General features: G+C 42.5%; 1 protein-coding gene across 2 annotated transcripts in view; it reads right to left on the bottom strand.

Moving 5' to 3' along the window:
• LOC111952403 (NT-3 growth factor receptor) overlaps window positions 1-12,589 on the bottom strand; it is a 292,939-nt gene that overhangs the window by 24,968 nt on the left and 255,382 nt on the right. For both annotated transcript variants that reach the window (XM_023971023.2, XM_070435166.1), the window contains exon 14: window positions 3,677-3,807. In XM_023971023.2, the coding sequence (XP_023826791.1) occupies window positions 3,677-3,807 (131 nt within the window). The remainder of the gene's footprint in view (window positions 1-3,676; window positions 3,808-12,589) is intronic.

A 12,589-nucleotide genomic window follows, 5' to 3' on the forward strand; every position in this document is an offset into this window, starting at 1 on the left:
TAATCTTTACGTGAAATGTAATAAATCAAGCGCAACAATTACTGACAGCCACTTCTCATTTCAAGGAGATTGTGACAGTACGACCCACTGTGTTAACATCACTGTGTCATATTCATCCTTTATGTGATCAGCTACCAATATCTTATAATTTTAACAGGAAAAAATGTAATGTTTGAGAATACTGTATCTCTTTTTGCACTAACAATTAAGTACATTTCCGTAAATGTTTGACCTGGTTCCTCCTCTGACAGCCAACCCAACTGCTGTCTACATATGGGTTTCACCTTGCTGTGGAAGGAACTCTCTCTGCCAGCCTCACTCACAACCAACCATTCACATTTTGCAGGCCCACACCAGCCACACCACCTCCACAGTATTCACCTTGCTTTCTCCTATTGTCCACAATACTGAGTCGATTCCAGACAACTTTGTGAGATGCCATTCACAGGTTTATAGACGGATAAGCAAACTCAAAGCAATGTTTGGAGGGGATAAGTGAATAGAAAAGTGCCTGTAATCCTAGATTCAGATCATTTAGGCGAGAAAAAACATCACCCAGACAGGTCAGTTGTGTGAGAAACTCGTCATCATGCAAGCAGTCAGACAAGTGAAAATTATGGTCAGTAAAGAAAACGTTAAGCTTGTCTCTCAATTCAAAAAAACGTGTCAATACTTTGCCCCTTGATAGCCAGCGCACTTCTGTATGTTGTAAAAGCGTTACATGGTCGCTGCCCATATCATTGCATAGTGCAGAAAATACACGAGAGTTCAGGGGCCTTGCTATAACAAAGTGAACCATTTTCACTGTAGTGTCCAAAACGTCTTTCAAGCTGTCAGGCAGTCCCTTGGCAGCAAGAGCCTCTCGGTGGATGCTGCAGTGTACCCAAGTGGCGTCGGGAGCAACTGCTTAAACACGCGTTACCACTCCACTGTGTCTCCCTGTCATGGCTTTTGCGCCATCAGTACAGATACCAACATGAGCAGCAGCTACGTTTGGCTACATACGGACCGTTAGCGGAATTCCCGCGAGAGAGTAACGGTTAAAATGGATGTTAATTATTTGACTAGGCTACCTGTATTTGACATTGGGTTGTTATTTCGCTGAAAACTAGATAGTTTAATTTTATTTTTGGCAGTGAAATGAGGCTATTCAGGCGAGAAGAAAAACTCACCCAAATGTAAAGCCCCGTTGGAAAATATAAATGGACTGTTTGAAAATGTGAAGATTTTTATTTTATTTTTAAAATGTGAATCACAATTTGATTTGGTGTACCCCCCTACGACATTGCGCGTACCCATACCCCAGTATGGGAATACCTGATATAGACAGAGCAGTGGTGGTGGGTTTAGTTTCAATTTAGCTTATGTCTCTCGAGATTGTACTGACCTCAACATAATTTAAGCAAAATCAGTTTACCATTATTTAGTTACGTCTATCTTGAGGTTTAAATTTAATTTCAAGATCAATCCCTGAGAAAATGATCCTAATTTAATATTTGGTCGATTAAGTGAATTGTTCAGTGCTGGTCATTGATACAGATGCTGAAATATTGAAACTGCTCTTCTTCAGTTTACAAACGGTTTCTGTCTAAAAAGTGTCAACAGTGCACTTGGCAGATTGATTAAATGTCCAATGCAGCCAATTTTATCTCCATATCAAATCAATTCTGGGTAACAATTAAGTACCTTACTGTGATTGTTTTCAATTAAAATAGTCAAAAAAATAAAAAAATTGCTTCTTAGCAAAGAGCAATTTCTCAAGCAAGACTTTTGCTAGTTCTGTCTGGGAGTGGTCTGAGTGGGGAGGGGAAAACTGAAAACTAGCTGTTATTGGCAGAGAGGTTTGGAACTGTATTTCTTATTGGTCTACTAACTAATTTACCGCCTGGTGATGTTACTCCATCCCACCAAAACTGGCTGAAATTTCTGCCGCTCTTTTCAAACAGCTCTTACACTAAAAGGGCATTATCATCATTTTCCCAATGTCACAGTATTATTTCAACCTCATAGGATGGAAATATAATACACAGAAAAATTGAGTTTTTGACTGCACTGGCCTTTAAAATGGATGTCATTGTAAACAGGTGTCTGCATCAACTAGGGCTGCTATAACACAATCCCAACAGACCTGATTAACCTTGAAGCTGTGAAAATCTATACTCTTGTAATAATGGGTTGAAAATGTGCGAACAAACATAATAGCTGTTTGGTGGCTACCACCTCAATTATGCCCCAACTGCAATCCAGGAGGACTCCTCTAGTCACATAAATATTGATCGCTGAACATTTAACGCTTCCATTCTCTCTGTGTACCATTGTAACAAGGTACACCATATGGCCCTGGTTGAATGACAGATCTTACTGCTGCCATCAAACCCACAGAGACCTATTTAGGATCAGGAAATCTATGATCACCCTTTAGCCTCACTAACAAACAGCTATATTTTAACATGCCTCCTATGACAGCCACATTTATGTTCTTAAAAAGCTAAGGGAATCACTGAATAAGTCAGAGGTCATATTTATAAAAGACCTTGACAAAATGCCATTCATTTGATCAATATGCTTGGCTCAGAGGATTTAAAAAAACAACAACTAAATAACAGATATTTTGGTTAATCGCTCAGCACTAGTGTGTGTGTGTGTGTGTGTTAGTGAAGGGGTGAACCCAGATGGTTAATGCCCACCAGTTGTACATAATGCTCAAAGTTGTTTGTCTGTTCTACAGTTAATGCTACGGTTCATTAGCCGTTTATTTAATATTGAGCAACATTGAGCTCAATTCCAACAGTGAAGCTATAGCTAAAAGTGGCACAAAAAATCTTGACCCAAAAGTTATATTGAAGTCAGCCATAAGGACCTGTACAGCATGTAAAACATGTTTAATATTGTGTTAAGTGAACCTGCTAATGAGATATATTGCTATGAACGTGACCCAGTATCCAAAAAAGGTTTAATACAAATGTACAAGCAACCGAAAAAATGCCTCTTCGGCACCTCAAATGTATTGAGGTAGCATAGACTTCCGAGCTGAGCGTCGCAGTAATGAGTGATTTACATTGGAGGTGCCGAATAGGATCTTTGTTTGGGTGCTTGTACATTTATATTTAGACCTTTTTTGGAAGTACAGTACATACTGGCTGTAACAGGAGTACATTAACATAGTTGCTCAGCAAAACTCCATATTTGGCGAGTAACAAACACATTTTGACATCAAAACACTTACAGAGCTGTCTAATGGGAGTTTGAATCCTAGCTGCCTGTGCATTAGAGAGGAGACACGCCAAACTCATCGTCTCTAACGCACAGATGCTGGGGCACTGTCACCTCATATTGGACTGGGGCACTGTCACCTCATATTGGACTGGGGCACTGTCACCTCATATTGGAGCCTCATACATTCAGTCTGATATGAGACAACCAACATGGTACTCATAGTGACCTCAATGATCATTAGTATGATTATTGATCTACACTAGAGCAAAAAAAATCTAATTTTTATCGATCCACGTTGTTGAGGCGGCTGGCCATGGCAAGTATGGTGGCCCCAAGAGTCGTTCAAGGATCAAGTTAATACTGTTCATACGCTGAGCGCTGAGGGGCCCTGACCTCTGTGAGGGGTCTGCTGTAACTGGAAAGTGAGGTGGCCCTGTGTAACTGAGAGATCATCTCTTACCTTGACAGCCACCAGCATCTTGTCCTTGGTAGGGCTGAGGTTATAGCACTCTGCCAGGAACACCTTCCCAAAGGCCCCCTCTCCCAGCTCCCGCTTCAGAATGATGTCCCGACGCTTTATGTGTTGCACGTCTGAGAGAGAGAGAGAGAGAGAGAGAGAGAGAGAGAGAGAGAGAATTGCTATGGTAACTATATTCCCAATCAAATACCAACAATTTGCAAGCATTTGACAGAGAGATGTGGTTTAAGTGGTCAGCAGGTCCAGGAGCAACAAACCATCAGTGTTTCTGACAGAATCAAGGGCAAGTGTTAATTGATGGTTCACTGATGGGACTGGTATGTCTTAAATCCTGCTATGAAGCCTCAGTGTATCTAATGATGAGGTTGGATTAATTGGCAACATGCATACAGAACACAGCCATAAGACCTGCTGTGGCGCTACAGTGTTAGAAGAGATGTGAGGGTAAAACAATTGTGTTGTTACTTACTTGCAGCATACATAAATATACCACATTTATAAAAATGTCCATTGCCCAGTAATAAAATAACATCTTAGAACCTGCGCACCATAGCATCTGCAGTGAGGAAATGTTCATTCAACCAGTAGGATGCAATACTTAAGTCTAAATGTCTCTCCCCCCCCCMAAAAAAAATGTAAGTGATCATAATAATCCAAGCAAACCTTGAAATGTCTGCAACCTGCCTGCAACCTGTACACTGTGCTAAAATTGTTGTGAAATCACAGTGTACAGACAGAATTAGTCCTTAATCTCTGTGTGTTCCACCTGTTCTGAGTGGCTGAAAGCTGCATTCTGGGGGAAGTGTGGCTTCCATATGGCAAGTCACAGCAACAGCTGGTATTTACTCAAAACAGGGGTTCGGATGAGCTGCTGTCCAACACATAAACCCACTACTGTCCAAGGACCAGCCCAGTACGGTACCACAGATCCCCCCTCGAGGACTAGGGCAGAGAACAGAGATAGATACATACTGAGGGATGGGATGGACAAAGCTCTTATTACTATTGGTTGGCACAAACTAGGCATTTCCCTTATGAAGCACCAGAAAAATAGCTACAACGCAATGAGCACCATTAAGGCAATAACAAATTAATAACACCATGATATCACTGCAAATATTTCTGCTTGAACTGCGACCATAGGTGATCTTAAAAATATGTTTGATGGTTTGCACTGGACTGAGATAAATAAAAAAATCTGCAAAACCCACACAAATATCAGTAATCACATTAGATAACATTTATTTAATCAGGATCCAGAAATAAGTCATTGTTTTGTTCTCTGCAATTGCATTTTTAACCCCTCCCTTCTCAATTTCCCAGAAAGACAGTGATAGGTTTACAATTAGCAGGTAGCTACGGGTATGCTGGAAGGTGTGCTGTCTATCCACACAAAGCAATTAAGGAAGTTACAAATAGCTTGGGCTAATTTTCTCATTACCACAGCGGTTGTGGTGCATTCACCTCTCTGTTTATGTGGGCGAGGGCATCCATTCAGGGAGTTTACCCTCACTGGGCCATATCTCTCTCAGTGTGGCCCAGCAGCACAGAGCACACAGCTGGGATAGAACAGGACACAGTCTTCATCCTAATTAGGCTGCTTTGCTTTGGCAGAGCAGATGTTGACTCCACTGCGCTGAAAATGACAGAAGAGCAAAGTAGAGCTGATTTGGTTTCAAATGTTTGCAAATTATTGGTATTTGATTGGGAATATAGTTACCATAGCAATTCTCTCTCTCTTGCTCTCTCTCTCCAGTAGACCACAAATGACAAACAGAAGTGCAGCATTTCATTCAGTCCAATCACTGGCACTTGACTTCTGAATGATGACTTTATGCAAATGATTCTGTTTTCGGGGGTGACTTTTCATCAAAAGTTACTTCTCATTACATGAACTCTGTTTAACATATTTGAGTTCAAACACAATTGTACAGTAGAGTAAACACAGGTGTGAAATACATACCAAATCTTCAATCTATCAGTAAAAGGCTACATTTGAGTCCTTTGTAATAGATTCTGCTGTGAACATCACATAGACCCACAATTTTCCTTTGAGTTGGGAACTAAAATAGGAAGATGCCACAGCAAACTGAAGCAACATCTGCATGTTCCCTGACCCAGTCCTCACATGTAAAGTCCCCTTACTTCCTGGATTATTCAGTGTTTAGGTTAGTAGCAATGTAATCAGATATGGATTTACTTCCCTCTAAAGTCTTGTTCACACTGCAGACCTTAATGCTCAAATCAGTTTTGTTTTTCAAATCTGTTTTGGAATACTGACTGTCCAAACAGCAAGTTACAAGTGACCAAATCGGATTTGTGTGTGTTCAGACAGCAGTCATTTGCTGACATGGCTACGCTAGTTGTCATAGTAACGATGGGTATGTGTGCTGTGGTGTAGGCTGATTTGTGGTGGAAATTGTGCTTCCTATCAGGCAGAAGTTATGTAGCAATCAAGCGAAGGTGACAACAATCCCTACCATGGATGTTTCCCAGTTGCTTTGAATGATCAAAATCATAGGATAAGAACACCTTTAAAGCCTCAAAGGATAAGATGATCGAACTTTCAAAACAAGTCCTTTTTGGTTTGCCACAGAAGTCAACTAGCTAGCTGTTTAGCTTTCTAGCACATTTCCTAGCGTTTGTAAACAATTAACAAGCTAGTTAGCTACCACATGTTCTTGTCAAACTGTCAACAGAGTAGCTAGCAAGCAACAAGCTAGGCCAAATAAGTCTAAAAACCACTGACTGCAAAGTCGCATGGTCAGGAATCAGATTTGTATCTGATTTCAAACCCCACACAAAGGTGGTTTGAAATGTGGCTTGAAATATCCGGTTCCATGTGCTTTTTGGCTGTTCAGACTGCAGGAAAAATACCAGATTCGAATCGGATATGCAAAGAAATATTGATTTGAGTCATTTGAAACTGCCAATGTGAACAAGGCTTAAAAGCTTCTATAATGCCCCGCTCAACATACTTCCATTACATGTACAAACAGAAGTACAGCATTTCATTCAGTCCAATCACTGGCACTTGACAATCTGACAATCTGAAACAGCGCCTCTTCAACCTCAGGAGGCTGAAGAAATTTGGTTTGGTCCCTAAGACCCTCACAAACTTTTACAGATGCACAACTGAGAGCATCCTGTCGGGCTGTACCACCGCCTCGTACTGCAACTACACCGCCCTCAACCGCAAGGCTCTCCAGAGGGGGGTGCGGTCTGCCCAACGCATCACTGGGGGACACTGCCCGCCCTCCATGACACATACAGCACCCAACGTCACAGGAAGGCCAAAAAGATCATCAAGGACATAAGCCACCCGAACCACGGCCTGTTCACCCCACTACCATGCAGAAGGCGAGGTCAGTACAAGTGAATCAAAGCTGGGACCGAGAGACTGAAAAACAGCTTCTATCTCAAGGCCATCAGACTGTTAAATAGCCTTCCCTAGCCGGCTTCCACCCATTTACTCAACTCTGCACCTTAGAGGCTGCTGCCGAATATACACTGCTCAAAAAAATAAAGGGAACACTTAAACAACACAATGTAACTCCAAGTCAATCACACTTCTATGAAATCAAACTGTCCACTTAGGAAGCAACACTGATTGACAATAAATTTCACATGCTGTTGTGCAAATGAAATAGACAAAAGGTGGAAATTATAGGCAATTAGCAAGACACCCCCAAAAAAGGAGTGATTCTGCAGGTGTGTGACCAAGGACCAACTTATCTCAGTTTCCTATGCTTTCCTGGCGATGTTTTGGTCACTTTTGAATGCTGGCAGTGCTTCTCACTCTAGTGGTAGCATGAGACGGAGTCTACAACCCACACAAGTGGCTCAGGTAGTGCAGTTCATCCAGGATGGCACATCAATGCGAGCTGTGGCAAAAAGGTTTGCTGTGTCTGTCAGCGTAGTGTCCAGAGCATGGAGGCGCTACCAGGAGACAGGCCAGTACATCAGGAGACGTGGAGGAGGCCGTAGGAGGGCAACAACCCCAGCAGGCAGGACCGCTACCTCCGCCTTTTGTGCAAGGAGGTGCACTGCCAGAGGCCCTGCAAAATGACCTCCAGCAGGCACAAAATGTGCATGTGTCAGCATATGGTCTCACAAGGGGTCTGAGGATCTCATCTCGGTAAATGGCAGTCAGGCTACCTCTGGCGAGCACATGGAGGGCTGTGGCGCCCCCACAGAAATGCCACCCCACACCATGACTGACCCACCGCGAAACCGTCATGCTGGAGGATGTTGCAGGCAGCAGACGTCTTCTCCACGGCGTCTCCAGACTCTGTCACGTCTGTCACATGTGCTCATGTGCTCAGTGTGAACCTGTGAAAGCACAGGGCGCCAGTGGCGGAATTTGCCAATATTGGTGTTCTCGGCAAATGCCAAACGTCCTGCACGGTGCTGGGCTGTAAGCAACCCCACCTGTGGACGTCGGGCCCTCATACCACCCTCATGGAGTCTGTTTCTGACCGTTTGAGCAGACACATGCACATTTGTGGCCTGCTGGAGGTCATTTTGCAGGGCTCTGGCAGTGCACTCCTTGCACAAAGGCGGAGGTAGCGGTCGCTGCTGGGTTGTTGCCCTCCTACGGCCTCCTCCATGTCTCCTGATGTACTGGCCTGTTTCCTGGTAGCGCCCTCATGCTCTGACACTACGCTGACACGACACAGAACCTTTTTGCCACAGCTCACATTGATGTGCCATCCTGGATGAACTGCACTACCTGAGCCACTTGTGTGGGTTGTAGACTCCGTCTCATGCTACCACTAGAGTAGAAGCACCGCCAGCATTCAAAAGTGACCAAAACATCAGCCAGGAAGCATAGGAACTGAGAAGTTGTCTGTGGTCACCACCTGCAGAATCACTCCTTTTTTGGGGTGTCGTTGCTAATTGCCTAATTTCCACCCTGTTGTCTATTCCATTTGCACAACAGCATGTGAAATTTATTGTCAATCAGTGTTGCTTCCTAAGTGGACAGTTTGATTTCACAGAAGTGTGATTGACTTGGAGTTACATTGTGTTGTTTAAGTGTTCCCTTTAATTTTTTGAGCAGTGTACATAGACATGGAATCACTGGTCACTTTAATAATGGAACACTAATCACATTAATCATTTTTACATATTGCTTTACTAATATCATATATATATACTGTATTCCATTCTACTGTATTTTAGTCGATGCTACTCCGATATTGCTCGTCCTAATATTTATATATTTCTTAATTTCATTCTTTTACTTTAAGATTTGTGTGTATTGTTGAAAATTATTAGATACTACTGCACTATTGGAGCTAGGAACACAGGCATTTCACTACACCCACAATAACATCTGCTAAATATGTGACCAATAAACTGTGATTTGATTTGTACTACTCCTAGCAAGACCTTTACTACTCTCTCTAAAAACGTTACCTATGGGTGTCTCACACGCAGTACCTTGTCTTCTATTCTTCACAATGTTGTTTCCATGATACCTGTCCTAACAGTTCTCTCACACAACCTCGTTTTTGCCTCCTCATAATATTTCTTGAAACAAAGACATACACAACAACATTCCATGAGAAAACCAGATGCATTTGAGGATTTATGAATGTATCTATGCCGTCAGGCATACTTAAAAAATGAAGAGATGTTTATCTATTCAGATAATTCACAGGAAGAGGAAATGTTTTAAATAAACCACTGCCTGCTGAGCTGACTCCTGTTGAATAAGTGTTAGAAGTGTCTGTCTCCCCTCAGTGGCTAGACCATATCAAGTTCATATACAGTACACAACATGTGCAAAACAAGTGTCCTGAAGATATATTAGCAATACGAGACGGGGGAGTGTGTGCTGCTTGCCAGCTAGGTTAATTGCTAATGGCTCTGTGTACTGGTGTAATGAAAACAGTGTGGGAATGCGGAGAGGGCACAGCCTGCATGTGTTCAGTGTTGGGGGCAGGTGGCAGATGGTACCCCAAAATGACTGTTTGAGGGGATCCCGGAAAGTACCGGCCTGTCTGTTAGTCTGTAAACACCCTTGCAGCATTCTCAGACTTTTGCACCTCACAGACAGAAGACACTGTTCTACAGAGCAGAGCACCTTCTCCTCTCAGGACTCACCCTTCTCCTCCTCTTATACCTCCCCCTCACGCCTAGCGCTCTCCTCTCACGCCTCCCACACGCATCACTTCCCCGCTCCTCTCACAAACAAATAAACAAAATGCAAATGAGGGCCGTGGCCATAAAAGGCTCCAATCTCTGAATCTCTCCATGCGAGTCATCCACAGGGCTCTCACCTGAATCCCAGTGTCACCTTACGTGGTTGCCTTGCCTCATCTTTATTTGATTATTTTTCTCTTATGCAGACGAGCAGAATGAATCTCTATCAGCACATTTCCTCCACAGGCTCTGCCAGACACTGGCTGATACATAATGTAGAGCACGCTCTCTCGCTCTTCAGAGCAGCACAGTTCTCCAGGTGCTTTGGCTGAGGGGATGTTGAAGAACACTACAGCAAACAGAGGGATGCAGAGCATGAAGTAGGAAAACCATCAAAACACTACAAAAATAAAGCACTCAACAACAGGTCAGAGGCGTGCACTGTGGTTGCTATAGATTTTGTAACCGTACATTTATGGATTGCAAACATACAGTACATTTACACTAGTATTTGTTCCTGTTGCTTTGTTCCAAACACAATAGGCATATGTACAATATCGTCAAACATAGCACAAATTAATTTGACCTTCCAATGCTTCTACACCCAACCTCGTGGTGAGCGAAGGGCCTTGCCACAATAACGTGAAACCAGATGCAGAGCAGAGATAGACAGGTTATTCACGTATGGAAACATCTATCATATTCTTATGTTGGTGTTGACAGAAGGAGAGATCAAGGAGAGACAGACACACAGAGAGAGGATATCATACTCGGGTGATTCTGGGAAAGTGTTTTGTGTCAGAAAGTCCTGAAGGGAAACAAAAGGCAGGGCAATTCATGACTGCCGTTGAAACCTGGATGCTGAACAGCACTGTCAGTAAACATGACAATCACATGAATAAGGAATGAGCTATAAAGCGCGAGCAGTGGTGTGTGAAAAAGAAGTCTCATTTTGTCTGGAGAGGCTTGCGAGGAAGGAAGCAGCAGGCTTCACTTCAGGGCTTTACAACCATCCAAGGTTGGTTGGAGGATTGTACTGTAGCGCGGTGTACGTATGAAGAGGGCCGAACATAAGGAGCAGCTGGAGTCAGTGCCAACCCTCTCAGCAAGGCTCCTCACAAAACAAAACAGGCCATAAGGAAGCCAAAAGAGCACAGTGAGAGATTCAGACTGGGTTCAAATGTGTTCTGTGTAGCAGGAGGAATGACTAATACAGGTACTCAAACTCTTTCATACTCTGACTTGAATTTACTTTGGAGTGAACCAGCAGCACTCAGGGTCAGAGGTTGGAACCGGTTCAGGGAACAGAACCGAAAACCGGAAAATAACAACGTTTTTAGAGGAACAGAACCATAACTGAGAACGAAAGTGATCTATACTGTTCAGGAACAGAACCGTTATTTTAAAAACATGGGAACCGGTTAATAACATTATTTTAAAATTCTGGACATTTTTTTCCAGTCCCCACAAAAAAATGCAACAAAGCGCCTACGCAAAGCCAACTTTCTGAAGTTCATAGACATTCAAAGTTCCTTCAGAGAACCCGCCCCTCTGTAGATATAATTCTGTGGGCCTAATTCAAATAATGCATGTGATAACAACAAGATGCCCAGCACTTCATACCCAGCATTGTCCTCACCTGCAAAATTTCAGTCGCATGTCGCACCCTACACTTCACTTGAATGTCCAATAAACGTAAATAGCTTGCCCGCTCTTGAGCAAGCTGCTCTATCCATTGGTGAAATAATTTAATGTCGAGCTAAATGTAAAAAAATATATAGATTTCAGAGTTTTAAAAAGGAACAGAAAGGAACGATATAAACCTTTACTTTTTTGGTTCAAACCGGTTCAGAACTTTATTTTTCTGGTTGGAACAGTGGAATGGAACGAAAAAATAATGGTTCTGTTCAGTACAAAATGATTGGGAAATAATTTTGGTTCCAACCCCTGCTTAGGTGAAATTGGATGACCTCAAGTGCAGATGTTGGGGAGATAAATCGGAGTTAAATTGTGCGAGTCAAAATGTTTTGGGGCTGAAAAGCCATCATCAATTTTTTATGCTAGAGACTCTGCACACAGTCTGTGTCGCAGAGACTTTAAACACAGTCTGTGTGAGGGTACAAACCACACATATCATCTTCTTGTACAAAAGCTATAATTTGACTTCAACAAATCCTTCTTTGGGATGAAAGAATGGCCAACTACCCATCACATATCGGAACTATTTTAAGTATAGGAAAGCATAGATGTCTTTAATGGAAAACTAGTTTGGTTAATGTGACATATACTGAATATATTCCACTTCCAAAACATGCTTCTTTCATCTGTTATGTGTCAATATAGAGCCTGTACTCTCTGTAAGTATGTGAAGCATTTTTTTCTTCATTTAGATTTATTGGCAAATTAAAATGTTGAAACACTCCCCTGACTCTAACCAGTATTCCACTGTTATTGAGACACTGTCAAGGTCAAATTAACTTTCTGACTCCAGTACTGCAGCAGAAGTTGCATCCATGGATGGATACAGTAGCATAGCAGGAGGTGGAGCGCAGAGCAAGGATAGAGTCTGCAGTGTGATGACCGTTCCGCCACTGAGTTGCAATTAGAATGCTTTTAATGAGTTGGGAGACTCAAATTTGCATACATATAGCTACGTTAAGTATTTACTTCAAGGAAGAAATTAGAGGAAGAAAAAATTAAGCAATGGATTTAGCAAGTAATACATACCCAACAAGTGATGAGATT

The sequence above is a fragment of the Salvelinus sp. IW2-2015 genome, linkage group LG26, assembly GCF_002910315.2.
Source record: "Salvelinus sp. IW2-2015 linkage group LG26, ASM291031v2, whole genome shotgun sequence".
In the NCBI taxonomy this organism is placed as follows: domain Eukaryota; kingdom Metazoa; phylum Chordata; class Actinopteri; order Salmoniformes; family Salmonidae; genus Salvelinus; species Salvelinus sp. IW2-2015.